Source organism: Bos indicus x Bos taurus, chromosome 12 (genome assembly GCF_003369695.1).
Source record: "Bos indicus x Bos taurus breed Angus x Brahman F1 hybrid chromosome 12, Bos_hybrid_MaternalHap_v2.0, whole genome shotgun sequence".
Taxonomy (NCBI): domain Eukaryota; kingdom Metazoa; phylum Chordata; class Mammalia; order Artiodactyla; family Bovidae; genus Bos; species Bos indicus x Bos taurus.
In genome coordinates, this window is record NC_040087.1 from 70728025 (window position 1) to 70755352 (window position 27328).

Below are 27328 nucleotides of genomic sequence, written 5' to 3' on the forward strand. Positions count from 1 at the left end.
GGAATCAACCTCGTTGGCCATCATGTCAAAGGGAAAAATAAAACAATGCTAGGAATAACTAGGAATAAACCTACTTAAGAAGGCAAAAGACCCTTATCTATAAGATGCTGATGAAAGAAATTGAAGACAACACAACAGATGGAAAGATATACTGTGTTCTTAGATTGAAAGGATCAATATTGTTAAAAATGAAAAACTATACAAGGCAACTTACAGATTCAATGCAATCCCTATCAAATTACCAATGGAATTTTTCACAGAAGTAGAACAAAAGAAAAAAAAATTTTTTAATTTATATGGAAACAGAAAAGACCTCAAATAGCAAAAAACCATCTTGAGAAAGAAGAACACAGCTGAAGATTCACAGTCTCTGACTTCTAACTGTACTACAGACACACAATAATGAAAGTATATTCCTGTCACAGAAACCAGGCATATAGATTAATGGAACAGGTTAAAAACCCAGATATAAACCCATACACTTATGGTCAGTTAATCTAAGACAAAAGAGGTAAGAATATGTAATGGATAAAAGACAGTCTCTTCAATAAATAGTGCTGGGAAAATCTGGGCAACTATATGTAAAACAATGAAAGTAGAACTCTCTGTAATAATGTAGACAAAAATGAAGTCAAAAATAAAGACCTAAAGATTTGTAAGACAAGATCCTAGAGGAAAACATAGAATATTCTTTGACATAAATCACAGCAATATGTTCTTGGATCTGTCCCGTGAAAGTCATGGAAAGAAAAGCAAAAATAAAGGGGACCTAGTTAAAAGAATTTGAAGCACCAAGTAAACCATAAATAAAACTGAAAACAGCCTCTGGAAAGGAAGAAAATATTTGCAAATGTTGCAACCAACAAGGTATTAATTTCCAAAATATACTAACAGGATTCAAATTTAAAGAGATTCCCAACTCCAGAGCCTGGGCAGCAAATTACTCTGCTTGTGCCTTCAAGTGGCTGTTGAGTGTGGTCCATGTACAATTGATTTGTATCATGATTCATGTGCCTCCGTGTGCATACACACACACAGAGGAACAAAAATTTCACAAATAATATTACTCTTGCTCTGTGCTCTGATATTTTCTGTGATGCCAGTTCTATCCTAGTTCATATAAATGACAAAATGATGGTCACGAGGCACAAATTGATTTCCTGATCCATTCATTGCACCTGCATTTTAACAAACACTGTCCCTCACTGTCCCCCTGCTGGGGCTTCTGGTCCACGTTAGCATCACAACAGGAGCTGCCCTGTTATTCCAGATTCTCAGAGCAGCCCTGCAAGGCTAACCCCAGTTTGCAGTAAGTCTTGGGAAGATTAATAATTTACCCTGAGTCTAATAACTAATGAGCAGTAAAATCAGAACTGAGAATTGTCTGACTCCAAGTTTATTTTTTTCAATAAATGTTAATTGAACTAAATTATGTTCTCATCAGATATTTTCCTATTTTTTTAAACATAGCATAACATTTTACGTTAAAAAATCCTCAAAAGGATTCCCCAAACCATAATAAAAGTGAGTAAGTATGGAGCAAAGCCAGAAGATACTACTGCTAATGCCCTATCTCTTATTTGGACAGCATCAGTTTTGAAATGGGTTTATTTGTTTATGTGTCTTGGGCTAATAAGTGTCAGAAGAACATACTCAAACTCTTACCCCTCCCCAGTCAAGAGCCCTTTGTCTTTACAATGTCTTACTGGCTCAGAGGTGAAGAAAGTCTGTTGGTTTGGTTACATGAAGTTAAGTTGTCTAAGTGCAGAAAACTTAAATCTCTCTTCCCCCGAAGTGAATAGGAAGCAGTGATGTTTGTGTCTCAACATCCTAATTTAGGGAAGCTGAGAGCAGACTCTGCAGAAGGGGAGCCCAGTGCTGTTTCTTTGAGTTGCCCCTTTCAGGTGAGCCACTCAGATAATGAACTTGCATCACCTCCCCTAGCTACCTGCTCTCTGTGATCCTTGGAGCAGCAGTGAGCTTCTGGGTTCCTCTCTCTACCTCTCTCCCAGGCTCGTCCCACCATCCTGCTGACCCTGCATGAGCAGATCAGAATTGGGGGAGATGGGATAGCAGCAAGGACCTGGATAGGAACCAGAGATAGGGGAGTGGAGACATAGACCATCAGTCCTGAGGGATCTTTTGAAGATGAATACTGTGTTTTAAAGAAGGTACTCCTCAATTTGTGTTCAAAATTCAGGAATGAGCAAAAATGAAAGCTCTTCCTAAATTATTTCCTTGAGCAGAACAGGTAGGATGTATGTTCATCCTTTGTGCTGAGGATCTGAAGTAGGTTGATGTACAAAGTAGGTTGATGAACAAAGGATGTATGTTCATCCTTAGTGCTGAGTATCTAAAGTAGTTAAGTATGTTTCTCAGAAAGAACACTGATTGAGATTATGTTCATCAAGCAGCTACATATCTGAAAGAATCTGGAAAATGAAGTGAAGATGGAGAAAAGAGGAGTATTGGGGAGCAGCCTCCCCTTGCCTGACCATGTCATCTGTTTTAACCTCATGGAAACAACTGAAGGATGAAAAATTGCCTGCATGTAGCAATCTTAGGGTTGATAATTACAAAGAGTAAAAAAAGTTTTGTGAAAATCTGGAATAGAATGGTGGTTCCCCTAACAAGGAACTCTTACCATTGCACAGATGGTTGTTTGGTCTTGGTCCTAAATTCAAGAGTTTGTTTGTTTTTTTGCTTGTTTTTAATTTAATTTTATTTTTTAACTTTAAAATATTGTATTGGTTTTGCCATATATCGAAATGAATCCACCACAGGTATACACGAGTTCCCCATCCTGAACCCTCCTCCCTCCTCCCTCCCCATACCATCCCTCTGGATCATCCCAGTGCACCAGCCCCAAGCATCCAGTATTGTGCATCGAACCTGGATTGGCGACTCATTTCATATATGATATTATACATATTTCAATGCCATTCTCCCAAATCATCCCACCCTCTTCCTTTCCCACAGAGTCAAAAGACTGTTCTATACATCAGTGTCTCTTTTGCTGTCTCGTATACAGGGTTATTGTTACCATCTTTCTAAATTCCATATATATGCATTAGTATACTGTATTGGTGTTTTTCCTTCTGGCTTACTTCACTCTGTATAATAGGCTCCAGTTTCATCCACTTCATTAAAACTGACTCAAATGCATTTTTTTAATGGCTGAGTAATACTCCATTGTGTATATGTACCACTGCTTTCTTATCCATTCATCTGCTGATGGACATCTAGGTTGCTTCCATGTCCTGGCTATTATGAACAGTGCCGCGATGAACATTGAGGTACACGTGTCTCTTTCCCTTCTGGTTTCCTCAGTGTGTATGCCCAGCAGTGGGATTGCTGGATCATAAGGCAGTTCTATTTCCAGTTTTTTTAAGGAATCTCCACACTGTTCTCCATAGTGGCTGTACTAGTTTGCATTCCCACCAACAGTGTAAGAGGGTTCCCTTTTCCCCACACCCTCTCCAGCATTTATTGCTTGTCAAGCTACCAACGGTATTCTTCACAGAGCTAGAACAAATAATTCAAAATTTGTATGGAAATACAAAAAACCTCGAATAGCCAAAGCCATCTTGAGAAAGAAGAATGGAACTGGAGGAATCAACCTGCCTGACTTCAGGCTCTACTACAAAGCCACAGTCATCAAGACAGTATGGTACTGGCACAAAGACAGAAATATAGATCAATGGAACAAAATAGAAAGCCCAGAGATAAATCCATGCACTATGGACACCTTATATTTGACAAAGGAGGCAAGAAATATACAATGGATTAAAGACAATCTCTTTAACAAGTGGTGCTGGGAAAACTGGTCAATCACTTGCAAAAGAATGAAACTAGAGCACTTTCTAACACCATACACAAAAATAAACTAAAAATGGATTAAAGATCTAAACGTAAGACCAGAAAGTATAAAACTCCTAGAGGAGAACATAGGCAAAACACTCTCCGACATAAATCACAGCAGGATCCTCTATGACCCACCTTCCAGAATATTGGAAATAAAAGCAAAAATAAATAAATAAGACCTAATTAAACTTAAAAGCTTCTGCACAACAAAGGAAACTATAAGCAAGGTGAAAAGACAGCCTTCAGAATGGGAGAAAATAATAGCAAATGAAGCAACTGACAAACAACTAATCTCAAAAATATACAAGCAACACCTACAGCTCAATTCCAGAAAAATAAATGACCCAATCAAAAATGGGCCAAAGACCTAAATAGACATTTCTCCAAAGAAGACATACAGATGGCTAACAAACACATGAAAAGATGCTCAACATGACTCATTATCAGAGAAATGCAAATCAAAACCACTATGAGGTACCATTTCACGCCAGTCAGAATGGCTGTGATCCAAAAGTCTACAAGCAATAAATTCAAGAGTTTTAAGGGAGACCTTAAATTTGGGTCTCAGGAGTTTTCAGTTCAGTAATCATTTTGAAATGTATGAGCAGTGATTTCACCACTTTGGAGGCATATTGGCCACTTAATCAACTTTGTGCAATAAAAGCTCCTGTATAATTTCTTTTTAATTTTGGATTTTGCTTAGGGATACACATTTTTGGGGGCCACACCCCGAGTCTTCTGCATTCATTTGTCTCTCACTAGACTTAAAACAGAGACAATATTGAAAGAAAGTACAGGAGGCTCTCTGAGTGTCATTCTTCTTCATAACTAGGAAAAAGAAATGTCTGTCTTCTTCATCTTCTCAGGCTTTTGTGAAGTGAGGAGGAAAGTCTAGCCCCAAGGCCAGGCAGGAGCTTTTGAACAAGATTCTCTCTTGAAACTTGGTAAAAAGGAAAGGAATGTGAAGTTGATCAATCGTGTCAGACTCTTTGCGAACTGGTGGACTGTAGCCTACCAGGCTCATCCGTCCATGGGATTCTCCAGGCAAGAATACTGGAATGGGTTTCCATTTCCTTCTCCAGGGGATCTTCCCGACCCTGGGATCGAAACTAGGTCTCCCGCATTGCAGGCAGACACTTTACCCTCTAAGCCACCAGGGAAGTCCTGAAACTTGGAAGGACTCATACATTTCTAGGGTAATTTACTTGTGGCTCCTCCTAAAGTTGAACAGGAAAAGTTATTTGAATAATTTTATTATGACCCAGTCATAATGGGTTTCAGGTCATTCTGACCTTGCAGTTAGTAGTAAGGAGGCTCTGTGAGGCAGGTCATCCTGATGCACAGGTGAGAGAATGTGGGGATCAGGTTGATGTAGAATCCAAGGAGATCTCTCCTTGGACAGAGCTGCTGCAGACACCAGGAGGTGACTTCTGTTTGCAGGTGTGAGGATGTTCTTTCACACAAATGGAGAGATTCCGTATCCTAGAAGACTGACCAGTGGAGAAAAGAGCCTAGTTTATTCTTCAGTGCCAGTGTGTAAATATTTAATGATTTTGCTTTGAGGCACAAACTTCAACTAATCATGCTACTGATATTTCCCAGTCACACTAAGATTGACAATTAATTTATGTAGATCTTGATGTAAAGTTTCTCCAGTAATTATATCCTCAGTTTGCGTGTGTGTGCTTAAGCCCATGGTCCCAGAAAGCCTTTTTTTTTATTTTAAAGAATCAAATTCTCTTTTCTATTCTTCAGGTTTTTTCTTAATATAAAAAATTTCTTCAACACTGTTTTCTTCTGTTAATGTTCAATAGTCTGCAGGATATCTTGTAGCATGCTTTGTACATGGAAAATTATTTTATAGATAGTTTTCTAAATATACATTTGCAATTTTATTATTAATACTTACAGTAATTTTGATATTTTATATTTTAATTCTGATCTGTAACCATTGGGATATAATGAAAAGAGGTTAAGTTAATAATATTCAGTATTTTGGGGTATTTAGGAACCTGTTTTATTCACTGGAACAATGAGGAACAATCTGGATCCTTTTAATGAACATACAGATGAGGAACTGTGGAATGCCTTAGAAGAGGTAATTTATTAATATTAAATATAATTAATTGTTAGTATCAGTATCCATGCATGTACATTTAGAGCATTGCAGGTAATTAAGAGGAGCTTAACAGTTTAACTGACTTTGTTTACCACCTAGAAGAACATTGATAACATGTGTACACTTACAATGTTTATTAATTGATGATGATGAAAAACAATATAATGCCATGTTTCCATTTTAGCTTTTTCCTTAAAACCTTGAATGACTAGACACATTATCTTGTCCTTTGCAGAGCACTAAATTAGACATTAAAGCTGTGGGATCAAATTCTACTAGTGATCTAGTGATGTAATTACCCTAATTACCCTCCAGTGTTCATTTTATTCCTTTGATCTTAGGGAACATCTACTAAGTGGAAACAATAGTAGTTTTTCATTATTAACTGAAAGATGTGAATGAGATCAGACCAATAAAATGAGGAAGTTTCATAGTAAAGTGTCTATAAAAGTATATTTTATAGTTGAAATAGGAGAAGAAGACAGAAAAAAGAGATTCACACAGTCATGTATGACTCTGCGATCCCACAGACTGTAGCCTGCCTGGTTCCTCTGGCCATGGACTTCTCCAGGCAAGAATACTGGAGTGGGTTGCCATTCTGTCCTCCAGGAGATCTCCCCAACCCAGAGATCAAACCTGAGTCTACCACATTGCAGGCAGATTCTTTATTGTCTGAGCCACCAGGGAAGCCCTGGAATGTGAGAATGATTACTTATTGGTGATTATGTCATTTTAATGCCGTATCATGAATGCAGGTAACAGAACCCTGGAGAATTTGCTGAGCTCTTGTATGGAGAGGTTCATTTCTGGAGAATTTTCTGTCATTTGTGTCATGTTTCCCCTTGCCCCTCTTCTTTGAATTCCCTCACCCTTGTGTGAAACATTTTTGACTATTATCTTGCTGTTGGTTTGAATATTTAATGCAAATTATTTTGTGTATTTGCCCTCGTTTTACAAATTGATTCTACTTTGGGCAGAAACTCTAGACTTGTAAACCATAGACAGTCTTTGAATTTTTCACAGGACCTAACTTAGTCTTTGGAGAAGGCAATGGCACCCCACTCCGGTACGCTTGCCTGGAAAATCCCATGGACAGAGGAGCCTGGAAGGCTGCATTCCATGGGGTCACTAAGAGTCGGACACCACTGAGTGACTTCACTTTCACTTTTCACTTTCATGCATTGGAGAAGGAAATGGCAACCCACTTCAGTGTTCTTGCCTGGAGAACCCCAGGGACGACGGAGCCTGGTGGGCTGCTGTCTGTGGGGTCCCATAGAGTTGGACACGACTTAAGCGACTTAGCAGCAGCAGCAGCTTAGTCTTTTGTTTCTAAAAAGTAAGCATGCACATTCCTATACACTAACAATGAAATATCAGAAAGAGAAATTAGGAAACGATCCCATTACCATTGCAACAAAAAGAATAAAATACATAAAATAAACCTACTTAAGGAGGCAATGCCAAAGAATGCTCAAACTACCACACAATTGCACTCATCTCACACGCTAGTAAAGTAATGCTCAAAATTCTCCAAGCCAGGTTTCAGCAATACATGAACCATGAACTTCCAGATGTTCAAGCTGGTTTTAGAAAAGGCAGAGGAACCAGAGATCAAATTGCCAACATCCACTGGATCATGTAAAAAGCAAGAGAGTTCCAGAAAAACATCTACTTCTGCTTTCTAGACTATGCCAAAGCCTTAACTGTGTGGATCACAATAAACTGTGGAAAATTCTGAAAGAGATGGGAATACCAGAACACCTGACCTGCCTCTTGAGAAATCTGTATGCAGGTCAGGAAGCAACAGTTAGAACTGGACATGGAACAACAGACTGGTTCCAAATAGGAAAAGGAGTACGTCAAGGCTGTATATTGTCACCCTGCTTATTTAACTTCTATGCAGAGTACATCATGAGAAATGCTGGGCTGGAGGAAGCACAAGCTGGAATCAAGATTGCCAGAACTATCAATAACCTCAGATATGCAGATGACACCACCGTTATGGCAGAAAGTGAAGAGGAACTAAAAAGCCTGTTGATAAAAGTGAAAGAGGAGAGTGAAAATGTTGGCTTAAAGCTCAACATTCAGAAAACGAAGATCATGGCATCCGGTCCCATCACTCCATGGGAAATAGATGGGGAAACAGTGGAAACAGTGTCAGACTTTATTTTTTGGGGCTCCAAAATCACTGCAGATGGTGACTGCAGCCATGAAATTAAAAGACGCTTACTCCTTGGAAGGAAAGTTATGACCAACCTAGATATCATATTGAAAAGCAGAGACATTACTTTGCCAACAAAGGTCCGTCTAGTCAAGGCTATGGTTTTTCCAGTGGTCATGTATGGATGTGAGAGTTGGACTGTGAAGAAAGCTGAGTGCCGAAGAATTGATAGTTTTGAACTGTGATGTTGAAGAAGACTCTTGAGAGTCCCTTGGACTGCAAGGAGATCCAACCAGTCCATTCTAAAGGAGATTGGTCCTGGGTGTCCTTTGGAAGGACTGACGCTGAAGCTGAAACTCCAGTACTTTGGCCACCTCATGAGAAGAGTTGACTCATTGGAAAAGACTCTGATGCTGGGAGGGATTGGGAGCAGGAGGAGAAGGGGACGACAGAGGATGAGATGGCTGGACGGCATCACTGACTCGATGTACATGAGTTTGAGTGACCTCCGGGAGTTAGTGATGGACAGGGAGGCCTGGCCTGCTGCAATTCGTAGGGTTGCAAAGAGTCGGACACGACTGAGTGACTGAACTGGACTGAACTGAAGGAGGCAAAAGATAAGTACTCAGAAAACTAATTTACTGATAAAGGAAACCAAAGTTGACATAAACAGTTTGAAGATATATTCTTGGATTTGAAGAATCAATATTGTGAAAATTACTACCCAAAGAATCTACAGATTCAATACAACCCCTGTCAAATTACCAATGACATTTTTCATAGAATTAGGGCAAAAATTTTTACAATTTGTATGGAAACACAAAGCAATCTTAAGAAAAAAATATGAAGCTGGGGATTAGGTTCCTTAATTTCAGACTACATTATTAAGTTGGCCAAAAAGTTCATTACATAAGATATTATAGAAAGACCCAAATGAACTCTTTGACAAATTCACTGCAGAGATACAGTAGTCAAGATGGTATGGTACTGGCATGAAAAAAGAACAGCAATATAGATCAATGGAACAGTATAGAAAGCCCAGAGATAAACTCACATACCTATGGTCACCTAATCTATGACAAAGGAGGTAAGAATATAGAATGGAGAAAAGACATCTCTTCAATAAGTGGTGCTGGGAAAATTGGATGGCTACATGTAAAAGAATGAAATTAGAATACTCCCTAAAACCATATTGGAGAAGGAAATGGTAACCCACTCCAATATTCTTGCCTAGGGAATCCCATGGACAGAGGAGTCTGGTGGGCTGCTGTCCATAGGGTCACACAGAGTCGAACACTACTGAACCGACTTAGCATGCATGCATGCCTTGGAGAAGGAAATGGCAACCCGTTCCAGTATTCTTGCCTGGAGAATTCCAGGGACAGAGGAGCCTGGTGGGATGCCATCTATGTGGTCGCCCAGAGTCGGACACAACTGAAGCAACTTAGTAGCAGCAGCAACAGCTAATACCATATACAAAAATAAACTCAAAATGGATTAAAGACCTAAATGTAAGACCAGACCCAATAAAATTCTTAGAGAAAACAAAGGAAAAACACTCTTTGACATAAATAACTACCAAATTTTCGATTGCTCTCTTCATTTCAGAGAAGTGTGGCATAGTTCTTTAAATTGTTGTTGTTACACAAATCTGAGTAATTGTTCTTGTTGTTTTGAATTGATGTATTTGCCATTTAGTGTTATCCTTCCAGGCAAGCTCTGAAATCTGTAATATGTAGATGAGCCTTGACTGTGAGCAGGCTGATTTGGATGGAGCTCATACATTTCCAGCCAGAAATTCTGGTTTCTGAAGATGTCAGCACTGAGTCTTTACACACCCACCTGGCTTTCCAGTAATGTTAGGATTTTGTTTTCCTAAATCGGGCCAATTGCTTTACCTTTTCCTGCCCCCAAAGAAGTGCACCTCTGATTTCATTTAAGTCTTTGAGTCTAGAGTGAAATTCTAGAAGAGAAGAGGGGAGAACAGTTAACTATCAAATATAATAAAAGATAGGATGATTCACTGATCTTGCTGAAGAATGCTGAAGAAGCTGCAGTTGAAAGTGAAACAGGAGAGTGAAAAAGTTGGCTTAAAACTCAACATTCAAAAAACAAAGATCATGGCATCTGGTCCCATCACTTCATGGCAAATAGATGGGGAAGCAATGAAAACACTGAAAGACTTTATTTTGGGGGCTCCAAAATCACTGCAGATGGTGACTGCAGTCATGAAATTAAAAGACACTAGCTCCTTGGAAAAAAATCTATGACAGCATATTACTTTAAATATTATATTACTTTGCTAACCTTAACAGCATATTATTTTAAATATCACATTACTTTGTCAACACAGTTCCATCTAGTCAAAGCTATGGTTTTTCTAGTAGTCATGTGAGAGTTGGACTATAAAGAAAGCTGAGTGGCAAAGAATTGATACTTTTGAACTGTGGTGTTGGAGAAAACACTCGAGAGTCCCTTGAACTGCAAGGAAATCCAACCAGTCCATCCTGAAGGAAATCAGTCCTGAATATTCATTGGTAGGACTGATGCTGAAGCTGAAACTCCAATACTTTGGCCACCTGATGCAAAGAACTGACTCATTAGAAAAGGCTCTGATGCTGGGAGGGATTGAAGGCAGGAAGAGAAGGGGATGAAGAGGATGAGATGATTGGATGGCATAACTGACTTGATGGACTTTAGTTTGAGTAAGCTCCAGGAGTTGGTGATGGACAGGGAAGCCTGGCGTTGTGTAGTCCATGGAGTCGCAAAGAGTAGGACATGACTGAGCAACTGAACTGAATTGGACTAATTGATCTTGAATTCACAGGACATATTTAATGGTGAAATTATGACATCTTAAGAAAAATACTGGAAGTACTGGTAAATTATTTTTCTATTTGTTTCCCAGCTGATACATTTTTTCACAGATTCTCAGGTAGAAAAATTACTCTAGAATTTTAGAACACATTGTTCCATGGACAGAGAGGCAATTTTTATCTAAATTCTAAAAATGATGAAGTGGTAGAAGGGGTAGATAATACTAAGATCTACCTTTATTTAAACTACATTTGGAGCTTTCTATAGAAAGAAATAGACGTGAGTCTATTTCAAAAGTGAAGTATGTGGTTTCCATATATTGCTTATGGAATTTACTGTGTTAACTTTGCTAATATCACTTAGAGAAATCATCCCATCATTGTTTTTCTCTAGGGATTGCTTCTTTATGGCTGTTTTAAAGAAAACTACCAAATATTTCATTGAAAGCATACATATATGATAAAGAAAAATTCCTGAAGAAATAGAATAATGGGGTGATTTATCACTCTAAGCGTGTGTGTGTGTGTGTGCATGTGCATGCTTGATCATGTCTGACTTTTTTGTGACCCTCTGTGGAACTATAGCCTGCCAGACTTGTCTGTCCATGGAGTTTTCCAGGTAAGAAATACTGGAGTGGGTTGCTGTTTCCTCCTTCAGAAGATCTTCCCAAACCAGGAATTGAACCCACATCTCTTGCATCTCCTGCATTTGGCAGGAGGATTCATAATCACTGTACCACGTGGAAAGCCTGTCACTCTAAGAGGTGATCACTAAATCAGTGAGGTCAACTTTTATATGAACTCAAAACCATCGTTATTAGTGTGTAAGTGGTGCCAAACTGGACATGTGAACCCAAACTCACAGAGGTGGCCTGAGAGTGAGTAGGAGGGAACCACTAATTTTTCCTCTTTTAAAGTCCTCTAGTTCTGTTTCCTCCTCCTTCCTTGGGAGAGATGGTCATTCAGAAGGGAGGCAGTCCAATGGATGCTGCCCATCTCATCATGGTTATTTTTCAAAATATGCTGAGACTACATTTTTCACATAGTGTAAACTAGCCACCTTACTGTAAATTGACAAAAATTCATCAGTTAATTAGTGTTGATAGGGGCACTAAGAAGCAAGATAATGCTGCAAGTATAACATGAATGTATCTGAAGAGGAAGCACCTTATCACTCAAAGGTTAAAAGAGCACAGTAGATAAAACTCTCAAAATGAATCACCAATGTGTCACTTCTGTTAAAAAAAATGAGAACAAAACAGCTGGGATTCTGGGATATGAAGTTAAGCATATGGTCTGTCCTGTCAAAACTGGGGAAGAAATCATGCAGTCAAATGTTCGATGTTGATAGTGTCTCTGTTTGGACAGAAATGAGTCTCATCACACAGGAAACCGAGATACAGAAACCTGGGCATCAACAGCCTCTGCATCAGGAACCACTGATGCAGTGGTTCAGTCCTTGTGGTGGAGACAGATCACATGTTCACTTCCGGGCCTTGTGTTAGATGAATGGGCTCTCCCTTTACTTCCTTTACTGCCAGTCCTGCTCTAGTAAAAGTTCTTCCCCATCTGTAGATTGCATTTCCCTTTCTCCTTCAGTCCACAGCAGCCTTTCTTTTTGAAAAGTAAGAAGGTTAATACAGAAACCGTCTGACATCTGTGTTGATCTCCTGAGCGGGGTGTTGGTGCCTGGTTGGTAGATTCAGTACATTAGTAGGTTACATTGAAATGTTTATAGTGATAGAAATAGGGTGCCTTCAATTTCAGTGTATTATTTTTCAATTTTGCTATATTCTGTTATTTTCCCAAACTCAAAAACAGTCTGAAGGATTCTCTACTGAGATGTATAGTTTTGAATAGTATTATTTACTCCATTTTCCTTAAATCATAACTTTTTCAGTGCTTTCCACTGTTTAAAGTGTGAGGTTGTGATATCTTGGACCCAGTTAATTGTTATAATATATTCCTTTTACACTTAAACTTAATAAGAAGATAGTGTTATGTATAAATTATTTATATATGTGGATTTATTTTCTAATTTATAGGAACAGATGTGTTACATGATGGGATTCACTCATGCCTTCATTAAGGCAACAAATATCTCCTGAGAGCTTGTTAGACATGCAGTGTAGCAGATTGTAGGGCTATCATAGTCATCAAAAGACAAAATCTCTACCCTTGGAGCTTAAATTCTCTTGGAGAAGGTGGAAAACAAATCGATGCATACATAACAAGGCCTCAGTGTTAATACATGCAAAGGAGGAAAATGGAGCAGAACATGAAGAGAGGCTAGCTGACAGCATTATTAATATTGGGCAATATCTATTGATCTGTCATAAATTCTACATGTACTGATTCATTTTATACTCTATCAATGTTAGGAGGTACCCATCTTTACAATTATGATATTATAGTCTTAGAGCTTAGGAAGCTAAGGTAGAATAAGTTTAGAAACTTGCCCAGTTGGCAGAGCCAGGCAGGACTTATGCTCAGGCTGTCTGACTTCAAGTCTTCATTTTTTTTTTTTTTTCCCTTTGTCTGTGCTGGTTCTTCATTGCTGCTTCTAGGCTTTCTCTAGTTGTGGCAAACACGGGCTAATCTTAGTGGCAGTGCACAGCTTCTCACTGACATAGCTTCTCCTGTTGTGACACCTGGACTCTGGAGCACACAGGCTTCAGAACTGTGGCCTGCAGGCTCAGGAGTTGTAGCCTGTGGGCTCTAGAGTTGGGCTCAGTAGTTGTGGCACATGGGTTCACTTGCTTCTTGCCATGGGATCATCCTGGACCAGGGATGAAACCCATGTTCTGTGCATTGGCAGGTGGATTCTTAACCACTGGACCCTCAGGGAGTCCCAAGCCTCCAATTTATTGTTTTAAAATGTTCAAATCACAGGAACATGGAAGGAATAGTGTGATGAACACATACACATTCATCTGGATTCATCAGCTGTTAGTGTCTTCCCATATTTTCTCCATCAATATAATCTATATTTTGCTGAATTGTTTGTAAGTTGTAGAAATGTTTATTAAAAGTTGGATTTCACCTTTAAATACAAAAATGTACACCTTGTAAGAACAAGGACATTCCCTTATGTGTCCTAACACAGTCATGTCAATCAATAAATTTAACAGTAATATTATACTATTATCTGATATGTTTTCAGATTCTCTAATTGTAGCTTCTAGTTATTATTGTCTCTGCTTCTATTGTCCTTTTTTCCCATTTTAATACTTAATTATAATTTGATTTTATCATTACAATACAGAGGGCCTTCATATTCATATATTCTCATAACCATCCCTGATTTATAAATGAAGACATAATCTCAGAAATTAATTTTCTGAAAAACATTGCCTCTCACAACCCTTTTTCCTTGTGGCGCCGATATGGACAAACTCGAAGGAAAGTATAAAATCAAATTAGTGATGAGATGTCATCCAAGTCAGAAGCAAGTGTGAGTCAGGATGTCAGCTTTAAGCAAGTCCAACTACTTGCACCACAATCCAAAGCTTACTCTTTAGATTTTATGTACTTTTCATGCTAACACTACCTACAAATACCATATTTAATCCTAACTCAGAATTCCCTTTTCATGTGATCAGACTCCCATCTGGAACACAATTCAGGTTCATATTCATAGATGTGCTCCAGCATTTAGGATACCTGAAAAATGAAAAATTAAAAACACTGCTCACTCATCCTTGGTGTGCTATTATCTGACATTGTAAAATGTTACAAAATTTATCAGCCATCACTCATCAATCTGTTGGTCTCTTAATTTGGAGTGTATTTCTTCTTTGTTATTCAACTTCAAGGAAAGCCTGAGTTTGGTTCTCTATCTATAATACTTTTCCAAAATAAATATTTTTGAACTGATCCCTGCTGCTGCTGCTAAGTCACTTCAGTCGTGTCCGACTCTGTGTGACCCCATAGACGTCAGTCCACCAGCTCCCCCGCCCCTGGGATTCTCCAGACAAAAACACCAGAGTGGGTTGCCATTTCCTTCTCCAGAACTGATCCCTACCACCAAATGTAGCTTCAGATTATCTTTGGCAGTTAAAAGTTTGTTTTTTATAATTTGTGGAGTATAACTTTATGAAGATAGATTAATATAAACATCACCTATATCCATATTCTTGGAAACAGTGTCAGACTTTATTTTTCTGGGCTCCAAAATCACTACAGATGGTGACTGCAGCCATGAAATTAAAAGACGCTTACTCCTTGGAAGGAAAGTTATGACCAACCTAGACAGCATGTTAAAAAGCAGAGACATTACTTTGCCAACAAAGGTTCGTCTAGTCAAGGCTATGGTTGTTCCTGTGGTCATGTATGGATGTGAGAGTTGGACTGTGAAGAAGGCTGCGTGCTGAAGTATTGATGCTTTTGAACTGTGGTGTTGGAGAAGACTCTTGAGAGTCCCTTGGACTGCAAGGACATCCAACCAGTCCATTCTGAAGGAGATCAGCCCTGGGATTTCTTTGGAAGAAATGATGCTAAAGCTGAAACTCCAGTACTTTGGCCACCTCATGCGATGAGTTGACTCATTAGAAAAGACTCTGATGCTGGGAGGGATTGGGGGCAGGAGGAGAAGGGGATGACAGAGGATGAGATGGCTGGATGGCATCGCTGACTCGATGGACGTGAGTCTGAGTGAACTCCGGGAGTTGGTGATGGACAGGGAGGCCTGGCGTGCTGCAGTTCATGGGGTCGCAAAGAGTCGGACAGGACTGAGTGACTGATCTGATCTGATATTCATTTTCTGGGGGAAATAATATGTTGTGTCTTATTTTTCATGAGTTTTCATTCACTGCAAGACATTTATGATATTGAGGAAAATGCACTTGATTGGTCCACTATTTATAGAATTAAACTTGGGAAAGAACCATCAGCAGAGCAGGTTCCAGGATTACTAATGTATAAGGTGAAGTTTGCAATTGTTTGAATTTGTGTATTTTCAGTTCAGTTCCGTCATTCAGTCATGTCCAACTCTTTGCCACCCCATGAACCACAGCACGCCAGGACTCCCTATCCATCACCAACTCCCAGAGTCTACCCAAAGCCATGTCCATTGAGTCAGTGATGCCATCCAACCATGCCATCCTCTGTCAACCCCTTCTCCTCCTGCCCTCAATCTTTCCCAGCATCAGGGTCTTTTCAAGTATTGAAATACTTTTCAAGTATTTCAAGTATCAATATTTCAAGTATTTCAAGTATCCAAGGCCAAGTATTGGAGTTTCAGCTTCAACATCAGTCCTTGCAATGAAAACCCAGGACTGATCTCCTTTAAGATGAACTGGTTGGATCTCCTTGCAGTCCAAGGGACTCTCAAGAGTCTTCTCCAACACCACAGTTCAAAAGCATCAATTCTTCAGTGCGCAGCTTTCTTTATAGTCCAACTCTCACATCCATACATGACTACTGGAAAAACCATAGCCTTGACTAGACGGACCTTTGTTGGCAAAGTAATGTCTCTGCTTTTTAACATGCTGTCTAGGTTGGTCATAACTTTCCTTCCAAGGAGTAAGCATCTTTTAATTTCTTGGCTGCAATCACCATCTGCAGTGATTTTGGAGCCCCCCAAAATAAAGTCAGTCACTGTTTCCACTGTTTACCCACCTATTTTCCATAAAGTGATGGGACTGGATGCCATGATCTTAGTTTTCTGAATGTTGAGCTTTAAGCCAACTTTTTCACTCTCCTCTTTCACTTTCATCAAGAGGCTCTTTAGTTCTTCACTTTCTGCCATAAGGGTGGGGTCATCTGCATATTTGAGGTTATTGATATTTCTCCCAGAAATCTTGATTCTAGCTTGTGCTTCATCCAGCCCAGCGTTTTTCATGATGTACTCTGCATAGAAGTTAAATAAGCAGGGTGACAATATACAGCCTTGACGTACTCCTTTTCCTATTTGGAACCAGTCTGTTGTTCCATGCCCAGTTCTAACTGTTGCTTCCTGGCCTGCATACAGGTTTCTCAAGTGGCAGGTCAGGTGGTCTGGTATTCCCATCTCCTACAGAATTTTCCACAGTTTATTATGATCCACACAGTCAAAGGATTTAGCATAGTCAATAAAGCAGAAATAGATGTTTTTCTGAAACTCTCTTGCTTTTTCAATGATCCAGCGGATGTTGGCAATTTGATCTCTGGTTCCTCTGCCTTTTCTAAAACCAAATGTGCTGGTAAGATTTTATCCTCAGAGAAAAAGACTTACTGTAAAAGTTTTGAAGTTTTTCTTTAGTGTACCAACTCCTATGCAGAATGAATGTTGAGAAACTTGACTCAACCATAAAGATTGTTTTAACTTTTCTGTTCAAACCACATTGGGAGAAATAGCTTCATTTTTTGAGAAACTTCCTTAACTAATCCCTCGGTGTGGTTTCTGGAGGCTGTCCTGTGGCAGGGATGGGGGACATTGAGATCTTTCTGTCCTGACTTGACTCCACCATCTTTCTCAGTGAATGCTCTTTGGAAAAAGCTCTCCCCTTCACCTGGCTATACATGTAAGATACATAAGAAGTCCATGTAAGATACATAAGGACATCAGAATTCTAATGTGTAAGAGGTTTGTCTACTTCAGTAACAGTTTACTTAGGAAAATGTCATTCTTTCTGTATCTACAGGTGCAACTTAAAGACACCTTTGAACATCTTTCTGGTAAAATGAATACTGAATTAGCAGAATCTGCATTGAACTTAAGTGTTGGACAGAGACAACTGGTGTGCCTTGCTCGGACTATTCTGAAGAAAAATCAGATATTGATTATTGACAAAGCCACATCAAATGTGGATCCAAGGTATGGAGCTGAGATCTAGGAAACCTTGAATCTGAATCCTTGAATTCTAAAGGTGGTAACCAGAAGGGAAAGAGACACGTGTACCCCAATGTTCATCGCAGCACTGTTTATAATAGCCAGGACATGGAAGCAACCTAGATGTCCATCAGCAGATGAATGGATAAGAAAGCTATGGTACATATACACAATGGAGTATTACTCAGCCATTAAAAAGAATACATTTGAATCAGTTCTAATGAGGTGGATGAAACTGGAGCCTATTATACAGAGTGAAGTAAGCCAGAAGGAAAAACACCAATATAGTATACTAACGCATATATATGGAATTTAGAAAGATGGTAACGATAACCCTGTATACAAGACAGCAAAAGAGACACTGATGTATAGAACAGTCTTATGGACTCTGTGGGAGAGGGAGAGGGTGGGAAGATTTGGGAGAATGGCATTGAAACATGTAAAATATCATGTATGAAACGAGATGCCAGTCCAGGTTCAATGCAGGATACTGGATGCTTGGGGCTGGTGCACTGGGACGACCCAGAGGGATGGTATGGGGAGGGAGGAGGGAGGAGGGTTCAGGATGGGGAACACATGTATACCTGTGGTGGATTCATTTTGATATTTGGCAAAACTAATACAATTATGTAAAGTTTAAAAATAAAATAAAATTAATTAAAAAAATTAAAAAAAATAAAGGTGGTAAATGGAAAACATTTAGTGATGCTTAGAAATGTTTCTAAGTGTTCTCTTGGCCTCATGGATATTTCTTTATAATATTAATTCCATAAAACAAAGGAAAAACCAAGACATGTTATAAAGGGTTAATGTTGTTATGAGGCATCCTGAGAGAACTAGATTCCTAAATCCAGCTCATTATAATCTCAAGCAATTTTGAGGGAAGACTATTTTCCATTTTTGAAAAACAGTAAATCTCTAAATAGACTTTTTATACTTAGGTTTTTTTTGGAACGAGATTATACATTAAGGTGTTGATTTTAAAAACATTATTAAAAGTATCATGATATTTTTAAGTCAAAAGTCTGCTTTTCCTGTTTTTACTGAACTGAATCAATTTCTTTGATTCTAGAACTGATGAGTTAATACAAAAAAAAATTCGTGAGAAATTTGCTCACTGCACTGTGCTGACCATCACACACAGGTTGAGCAATGTCATTGACTGTCAACAGATATCGGTAAGACTCTTACCATTTTAGTTGTTTTCATTTATGTTCAATTTTTCAATGTATCCTTCCTTGTAAAATTTGATACAAACCTCCAGTAATGTAATTTTCTATTAGTTTCTCCTCTCTTTCCTGAAAATTGTTGTTGTTCAGTCGCTCAGTCATGTCTGGTAGTTCGTGACCCCATGGAGTTCAGCATACCAGGCCTCCCTGTGCTTCACTATATCCCAGTTTGCTCAAACTCATGTCTGTTGAGTCTGTGATGTTGTCCAACCATCTCATCCTCTGTAATCCCCTTCTCCTCCTGCCTTCAATCTTTCCCAGCATCAGAGTATTTTCCAATAAGTCAGCTCTTTGCATCACATAGCCAAAGTATTGGAGCTTCAGCTTTAGCATCAGTCCTTCCAATGGATATTCAGGGTTGATCTCCTTTGGGATTTACCGGTTTAATATTCTTTCAGTCCAAGGGACTCTCAAGAGTCTTCTTTATCACCACAGTTTGAAAGCATCAATTCTTTGGTGCTCAGCCTTCTTTATGGTCAAACTCTCACATCCATACATGACTACTGGAAAAACCATATAGCTTTGACTAGACGGACCTTGGTTGGCAAAATAATGTCTCAACTTTTTAATATGTTGTCTAGGTTTGTCATAGCTTTTCTTCCAAGGAGGAAGCATCTTTTTAATTTCATGGCTGTGGTCACTGTCTACAGTGATTTTGGAGCCCAGGAAAGTAGTCTGTCACTGTTTCCATTGTTTCCCCATCTATTTGCCATGAAGTGATGGCAATGATGCCATGATCTTTGTCTTTTGAATGCTGAGTTTTAAGCCAGCTTTTTTCACTCTCCTCTTTCACTTTCATCAAGAGGCTCCTTAGTTCCTCTTTGATTCTGCCATAAGGGTGGTGTCATCTACATATCTGAGGTTATTGATATTTCTCCTAGCAATCTTGATTCCATCTTGAGCTTCATCCAGGCTGACATTTTGCATGATGTACTCTGCATATATGTTAAGTAAGAAGAGTGACAATATACAACCTTGACATCCTTTCCCAATTTGAACCTTATTTGTATTTCTTGCTTTAGAAATAGACATAGCTTTTTTATTGTACTTCCCAGATACTGCTGTTTTGCAAATTGAGAGCTTATCATAACCCTGCATCGAGCAAGTCTATGGGCGCCATTTTTCAAACAGTATTTCCTCATTCCAATTCTCTGTCTCACATTTTGGTAATTCTCATTATATGTCAAACTTTTTCACAATCATTATAGTTTCTCTGGTGATCTGTAACATCAATGTTACTGCTATGACTTGCTGAAGTCTCATCTGTTGGTTAGTATTTTTTTAAGCAATGCATTGTTTTTAGGTTAAGGTCTCTATATTGTTTTCTCAGACATAATGCTATTGCACACTTGATAGGCCAGTGTCATGCAAACATAACTTCTGTACGTTCTGGGAAACCAGAACATTCATATGACTCATTTTACTGCCATATTCACTTCATTCCAGTTCTGAAACTATTCCCACACAGAGGGATGACTGTACCTCCTTCCTTTCTGGAAAGCAGGTGACTGTCTATTCTGAAAGCTTTAGTGTGGACATAAAGATGAGTCAATCTGTTTCAAAGCCTATGCTCCAGAGGGCAGGTGACCGGCCTTAAGGAGTAGCTGGGGAAGTGACAGGTGCTGATGAAGGGCATAACCAACAGGGTTGTCACCATAAAGTCCTATCATTGCAAGTGATAAGGTGTAATAATTACATTTTATTGCACATGAATACTTCTGCAGAAAGATAGATGAATATGTTTTTTAAATTCTATTTTTAATTGAATCTAATCCATAAAAATATATTTTTGTTATAAAAAAGCAATAAATGTGCAAGATAAAAATAGGAAAACAGAAGAAAATCTCATAAAGGGAAGGTTACAAAATACCCACCACCAGAAAGTGGCAGTTATATAGTGCTATAATTATTTGGATAACATTAGAGCCATTTTAATAATTTATTTTATTCTGCAAGACAGAATATTTCATTACCAGAATTTTTTTGTATTCTGAAAATTCCCCATGTCATTTATTAATTTTCCACAGCTCAGTTCTTAAAGCTGAGTAAAATTTCATCATAGGGATAGAGCATGATTAATCTCAAACTTAGACATCTATATATTTTCCAAATTGTCACTTTTATCAAAAATCTTGAAATTATTAGATGGATATGGTTTTGTTCACTGTAAGTAAATCAGAGAAAGGGCTTGTTGGGAAACAATTGTAACCTAATTAATAGCTTTGTTTATGTGTTGTCTCTCCAAAGGGGTTTTCCCTGCTTTAGTTCATTAAGCACCATTCATGTGTCAGGCTTAGAATTCGATTTCACAAAGTTCTCTCAATATTAAGTTTATTAAACATGATGGAGTCATAATGACAGCTAATATAATCTTCCTTACTTTCCCTGTTGCCACAAAACGGTGGAGCAAGACAGACAAATTAGAAATGCTCTTTATCCTAAGACTCACCACTCTCTCTACACTAGAGGGTTCTTCCTGTAGTTTTTCAGAGTATCTGAGTGCTCGTGACCTGCTTTCTCTGCAGCCAACAGCCCAGCTCTTCCCTCCAGTCTCTGCACACTGCTGCCTTCATATCACCCAGATTCTCCTGTTGGTGTGAACAAAGGAAGCATGTGACAATCTGCACTTGCTCCAACAGTGTTATCTGTGGTCAACACTTTCACTGTCCTCAGAGAATTCTCTGGAAATGAATGATGAAGAACCAAAAGCAGAGCTGAGAAACTCAGATCCCACCTCTTCTGTTTATAGTCCATCTTTTGGTTTTATATTTTTTGTTTCTTCCTCATCTCAACCTCTACTTAGAATTTTTCCCACAGAAGTGAAAATCAGAAATGGTTGTAACACACCCGCCTGAAAAGCATAAAACAGCTCAACCTAACTAGAGTTTTACTTAAATTCTATTTTTCACCTTAATGGTACTTTTCTTTCATAAACCTATATATTGCAATTAGAACATTTGAGAAGAGAAAAGCTCCTTCAAAAACACTGCAAGAGATTTCACTCAAGTTTTCAGAGGAAAGGTAACTAACACTGAGGTAGGAAGTACAGTTGGGGAGAAGAAATACTTTATGGAGGGGGCGTGCTTGTGTGCAAAGGCAGCAGCTTTGGGAGCGTGGCTGTGGAGGTCACCCTGACCCAGCGTTCATCCCTCCCCAGTGAGAAGAATGATTTACTATTTCAAGACCCAAGACAGGATTTTGAGTTAATAGTCGCCACATTGTCCAGTCACTGAGAAAATCACAGGTACCCGTTTTACCGATGAGGACCCACCTTTCAGGGTTGGACAGCTATCCCGTGTCATCACCTGGCAGCCAGAGACAAATCTGACACTCAGATCTCCCCCTCCCAACTCTGCTTGTTGTGCAGCGGGATCTCTCTCCATTGTTGTCATCATTTCCCAGCATCTTTCTTACCAGGCTTCTCCTCCATCCTCTCCTGGGCACCACCACCTCTTGGTGCACTCACCCACCTCTCCCTGCATTCTTTATCTCTGATGACATCCTGCCAGTGAAAATGGATCAAATTATCTTGCAGTGCATCCATTTCATTTTTATGTCTAGGACAGCTGTCTGGAATATCTGCACATAAACAGGCTTCATAAACACATCTTCATTGAGCTTATGTAACTAACTTACTCATCCAACATAATGTATTTTTACTTAACGTACTAGAGCTTGATAAGCAGTTCAGGGTTGGGGTTCCTGGAGAGATCCTAGGGTTTGGGGATTGTTATCATACCAACTTGAATATGTGGTTTAGTTAATAGTTTATCTCGGGTTACGAGGAGTTGGGGACCTAACGGGAGATTGTAGGAGCTTTTTCTTATAAGGGATGTTAAAAATCCAAAATTATACCTATTTTTCTGTACATAATGAGAATTTGGATTTGCTTTATGTTTATTTGTTCTGAAATATCTAGAGTTTTTGACCAAACCAGTAAATGTAAAGGCTAAGTTGGTAAAATTCTATTTCTGGCCTTTTTTCAGTCTGTGTCCCATCTCAGCTCTTGTAGCCCCTACGTGAGCCTTGGCTTTTAAGTTTGATTAGGTTCCATTTGTTTTTGCTTTTATTTCTTTTGCTTTGGGAGACTAATCTAAAAAAAAAATATTGCTATGATTTATATCAAAGAGTCTTTTGCCTGTATTTTCATTTAGTTTTGTAGTTCCCAACCTTATATTAGATCTTGAAGCCATTTTGAGTTTATTTTTGTGCATGATGTGAGGGAGTGTCTAATTTCATATATTTTCAGGTGTTCAGCTTTCCCAGTACTATTTACCATAGAAACTGTCTTTTCTCCAATTCTTGTGTACTGTTTCATAGATTAATTGACGTAGATGTGTGGAGACCAGTGTTTTAAAACTGCAGTTTTTCTTCTTCAACATCAGGAGTGGTAGTTACGTTCTGTTATGCTATGCTTAAGTAGAATTGCACATGTGAGACATCTAAATTGACATGCCAAGTTACAGGGCTTCCCTGGTGGCTCAGAGGGTAAAGATTCCACCTGCAATGCAGGAGACTTGAGTTTAATCCCTGGGTCAGGAAGATCCCCTGGAGAAGGGGATGGCTACCCACTCCAGTATTCTTACCATGGACAGGGAAGCCTGGTGGACTACAGTCCCATGGGGTCATAAAGAATTGGACATGACTGAGCAACTTTCACTGAACATTTAAATTATTATGCAGATGTGAAAGTGAAAGTTGCTCAGTCATGTCTGACTTTTTATGATCCTATGGACTGTAGTCCACCAGACTCCCCTGTCCATATGATTTTCCAGGCAAGAATACTGGAATAGGTTGCTATGCCCTTCTCCAGGGGATCTTCCCAACCCAGGGATCGAACCTGTGTCTCTTGTGTCTCCTTCATTGCAGGCAGATTCTTTATCCACTGAGTTACCTTGGAAGCCCATTAAGTGGATGAAACAGATTCGATTATTCTCAGACTCTTTGAGAAGGCTACCCTTAGCAGTGATTCACAGTAGTAAACAAATGATTAACAGGAAAATGGCATTTATGAGACTAAAAAATGTTTCCAATTAAATGGAAAGGATTAAATTTATTGTAGTACTTATATGTTGAAAAACAACCTGTATGTTGTTTAGAGTTCCTGCATTCCGTTCTTTAAAAATAAAAAAAAAAACTTTTTTTAAAAAATATAAATTTATTTATTTTAATTGGAGGTTAATTACTTTACAATATTGTATTGGTTTTGCCATACATCAACTTTTATTTATTTGTTTATTTTAGGCTGTGCTGGGTCTTCCTTGCTACACAGACTTTTCTCTAGTTGCAGCAAGTAGGGGCTACTCTTCATTGCCGTGTGCAGACTTCTCATTGCATGGGCTCTCTTGTTGTGGAGCATGGGTTCTAGGCATGTAGGCTCAATAGCTGAGGCTCCTGGGCTCTAGACCACAGGCTCTGTAGTTACGGCACATGGGCTTAGTTGCTCTGTGGCATGTGCGAGCTTTCTGAACCAGGATGGAACACAAGACTCCTGCATTAGTAGGTGGATTCTTTTATCACTGAGCCACCAGGGAAGCTCGTCCAGTATATTCTCTTAATATGCATTTATTTCAAATATGACCTAAATGAATTAAATACTACTGAACATCAGAACAGTTTTATAATTATATCACTTGGGCCAATTGTTTCAGACACTTTTTCCCCATCCAGAACCATTAACCAAAGTCACTAATAAGTAGAAAGGCAGAGTGAAGGACCCCTTCCTCTCCCTTTCAGTTTGCATTTAGCAGACTTATTAATGAGCAATAACAGGGGTGAAAGGAAAGCAGCTGAAGAAAGAAAGAGAAACAAGGAAAGAAAGATAATTAATGGAAACAGATTCAGATCCTAGGCAGTTCAGGTTGGGCTGGCCCCATGTGCTCTGTAACCCATGATCACTGGAATTTGGAGCTCAATTTCTTACTTGCTTCTTTAGTCTTATCCAAAGAGAAAACTGGATTTCTAGAGATTTCTTCTGTGCAGAGCAGTTTTGCAAAAGCTGCTTATGTACCAGCTCCTTTTGCCAGGCTTTCTCTCTCAGAAGAATAAACTACAACCACATCCAGCTTCAAGAAGCATCTCAATCCCTTGGACAAGGATTCTGTTCCTCTTAGAAGCTGGCATAATCCAGGATCCTTAAGAAATCCTGGAAGCCTTTGCTTTTTTCCCCAAATATTGCTCAGATTCTCAAATCGACCATTAGTTTGTTGTCAGGGCACTGCTTTCTGGTTTGTATGACACCAACCTACTTTTTAGATAAATGGAGTTTGATTTTCTTGAATGAAGATATTTGCCAACTCTGTGAATCTGTACAAATTGCCTCAAAGCTCAGAGTCTGAGTGTTAAAAGTGCTAATGATAACAACCCCAAATGCCCTGAACATAAAATAAGATGCTATAGAGTAACTAGTAGTCATATTTTCTTTCTTTCCTATAACATTATAATATTAAAAGGTTAGCTTAGGCCTTTGTCTGCCTAGTAAAACAAATTAGTTGAACTATTAAAACATCAGCCAGCCCTACCACCCAAATAGATTTTCTCTGTTTCCCTATGCTGCCACTTTTTGAAATATTGTCTGAGTTATAATATGTTACTGGGAGACATTATGTACTAATGGGTTTCTTTTTGCTGTTTACAGGTTTTGGATTCAGGGAGACGGAAAGAAACTGGTCAGCCAAATGATTTGCTGCAGAATAGAAACAGTCTGTTTTATAAAATGGTGCAACATCTGGGCAAGGAGGAAGTAGCTGTCCTCACTGAAAGGGCAAAATAGGACAGGGAGTTGTCATTAAAGTTTGTCTCCAGGTTCACTCTTCACAAGATCTCTATCAGGGGTCTGATAACAAGCACTCTGTGGCCTTATAAACCTCCAGAGACTAAGCTTCATGAGTGGGTCTTAACAACACAAGGTGGGTTAAGAGCAGGTCTGCTGAAGATCTGCAGCAGTGGTGGGGGTGGGGTCAGGATGTGTGCACCCTTCTATGTGCACACACCTGTGCCTGTGACAGAGATTTCATTTTTTTTTAATTTTATTTTATTTTTAAACTTTACAATATTGTATTGGTTCTGCCATATATCGAAATGAATCCGCCACAGGCATACATGTGTTCCCCATCTGGAACCCTCCTCCCTCCTCCCTCCCCATACCATCCCTCTGGGTCGTCCCAGTGCACCAGCCCCAAGCATCCAGTATCGTATAGATCTTGCGACAGAGATTTCAGATTGGACTTCCACATTTCTGGGCTCTGGGTTCAGATTCTCATAGAGCACAGAACACTCTCAGTTTGCAGACCCTTTACATTCATTCTGACTGGTGCTCAGCATATTTGTGATGCAAGTTCTGTCAAGGAATATCCAGGAAATTTGAGAGTTCAGGGGACAATTTTTGAAATATTTTGATTCTAGGAAGATCTTCCAGGGAAAGGTGTAGGTCTCTTCTGTTTTCTAATCTGTAAGGAAAACTTCTTCCTCTACCTTCTAGAAGATGAAATTGTAATCAGGACAAATCAAGAACTCACAATACCTTCACACTGTAGTCTGAATGATGCTTGAAGGTTTACAAAGTACTTTTTCAGAGATGAGGTGTGAGAAGCACTAAGCACGGTGCATGGTATGAGGAACGGGCTCGATGGGTAACATTCAGGTCATGTGACATCTTCTAAACAGAGGTGAGATGGTAACTGAGGTCTAGGTTAGGATACTTAGCCATTGTCATTCAGCCATCTGTAAGTTTTTCTGGAAGAAGGTGGGAGTGGGAATAGGGTTGATGGGAAGATGGAGGGAAGGAAGGTCTGGTGTTCTTGACCCTTGACATGCAGGGTTTGGGGTGGGATGAGGCTTCTAGCTGCCTGTGGTGAGGCTTCTCCATAGAAAATTTATCTCTTAGTATTAAATTATGGGTATATTTTCTATTCTCATACTTTTGTGCATTTCCCAGATTTTCACTTGTAAGCATAATAAGATTACTAGTGTAATATTTTAAATGTCTTAAAGAAAACATGTCCCAGTATCTTAAGTACTACTATATAAAGCACTTATCTAAAATGTGGCCTTAGTTCATTACTGTCTCATCTCAGCCCTCCTTAGAAATGAGGAAACGCAGAGCAGTACCTTCCACTGCTCATAGTGTAGGAGACTTCCTGGGTTGCAGAGCTGGTTGAAGAGGTGGTAGAATTAGAGTTTGTACTTAGGTTTAGGGACAAGGAAGTCTGTTCTGAACATTTCCAAAGTGCTTATATTGTATGCAAATATAGAGTGTGTGTGTTAGTCGTCAAGTCATGTTTGACTCTGCAACACCATTGTCTGTAGCTTGCCAGTCTCCTCTGTCCA

The 27328-nt window shown here is 39.1% G+C and overlaps 1 protein-coding gene across 1 annotated transcript in view; it reads left to right on the forward strand.

The window, feature by feature from the left end:
- Positions 1–25807, forward strand: part of LOC113902123 (multidrug resistance-associated protein 4-like) — a 113722-nt gene extending 87915 nt beyond the window's left edge. Inside the window, exons 23-28 of the mRNA XM_027557077.1 lie at positions 1840–1904; positions 5146–5304; positions 5873–5962; positions 17584–17756; positions 18844–18949; positions 25638–25807. Of these exons, the coding sequence (XP_027412878.1) occupies positions 1840–1904; positions 5146–5304; positions 5873–5962; positions 17584–17756; positions 18844–18949; positions 25638–25772 (728 nt within the window). The 3' untranslated portion in view covers positions 25773–25807. The remainder of the gene's footprint in view (positions 1–1839; positions 1905–5145; positions 5305–5872; positions 5963–17583; positions 17757–18843; positions 18950–25637) is intronic.
- The last annotated feature ends 1521 nt before the right edge of the window (positions 25808–27328 follow it).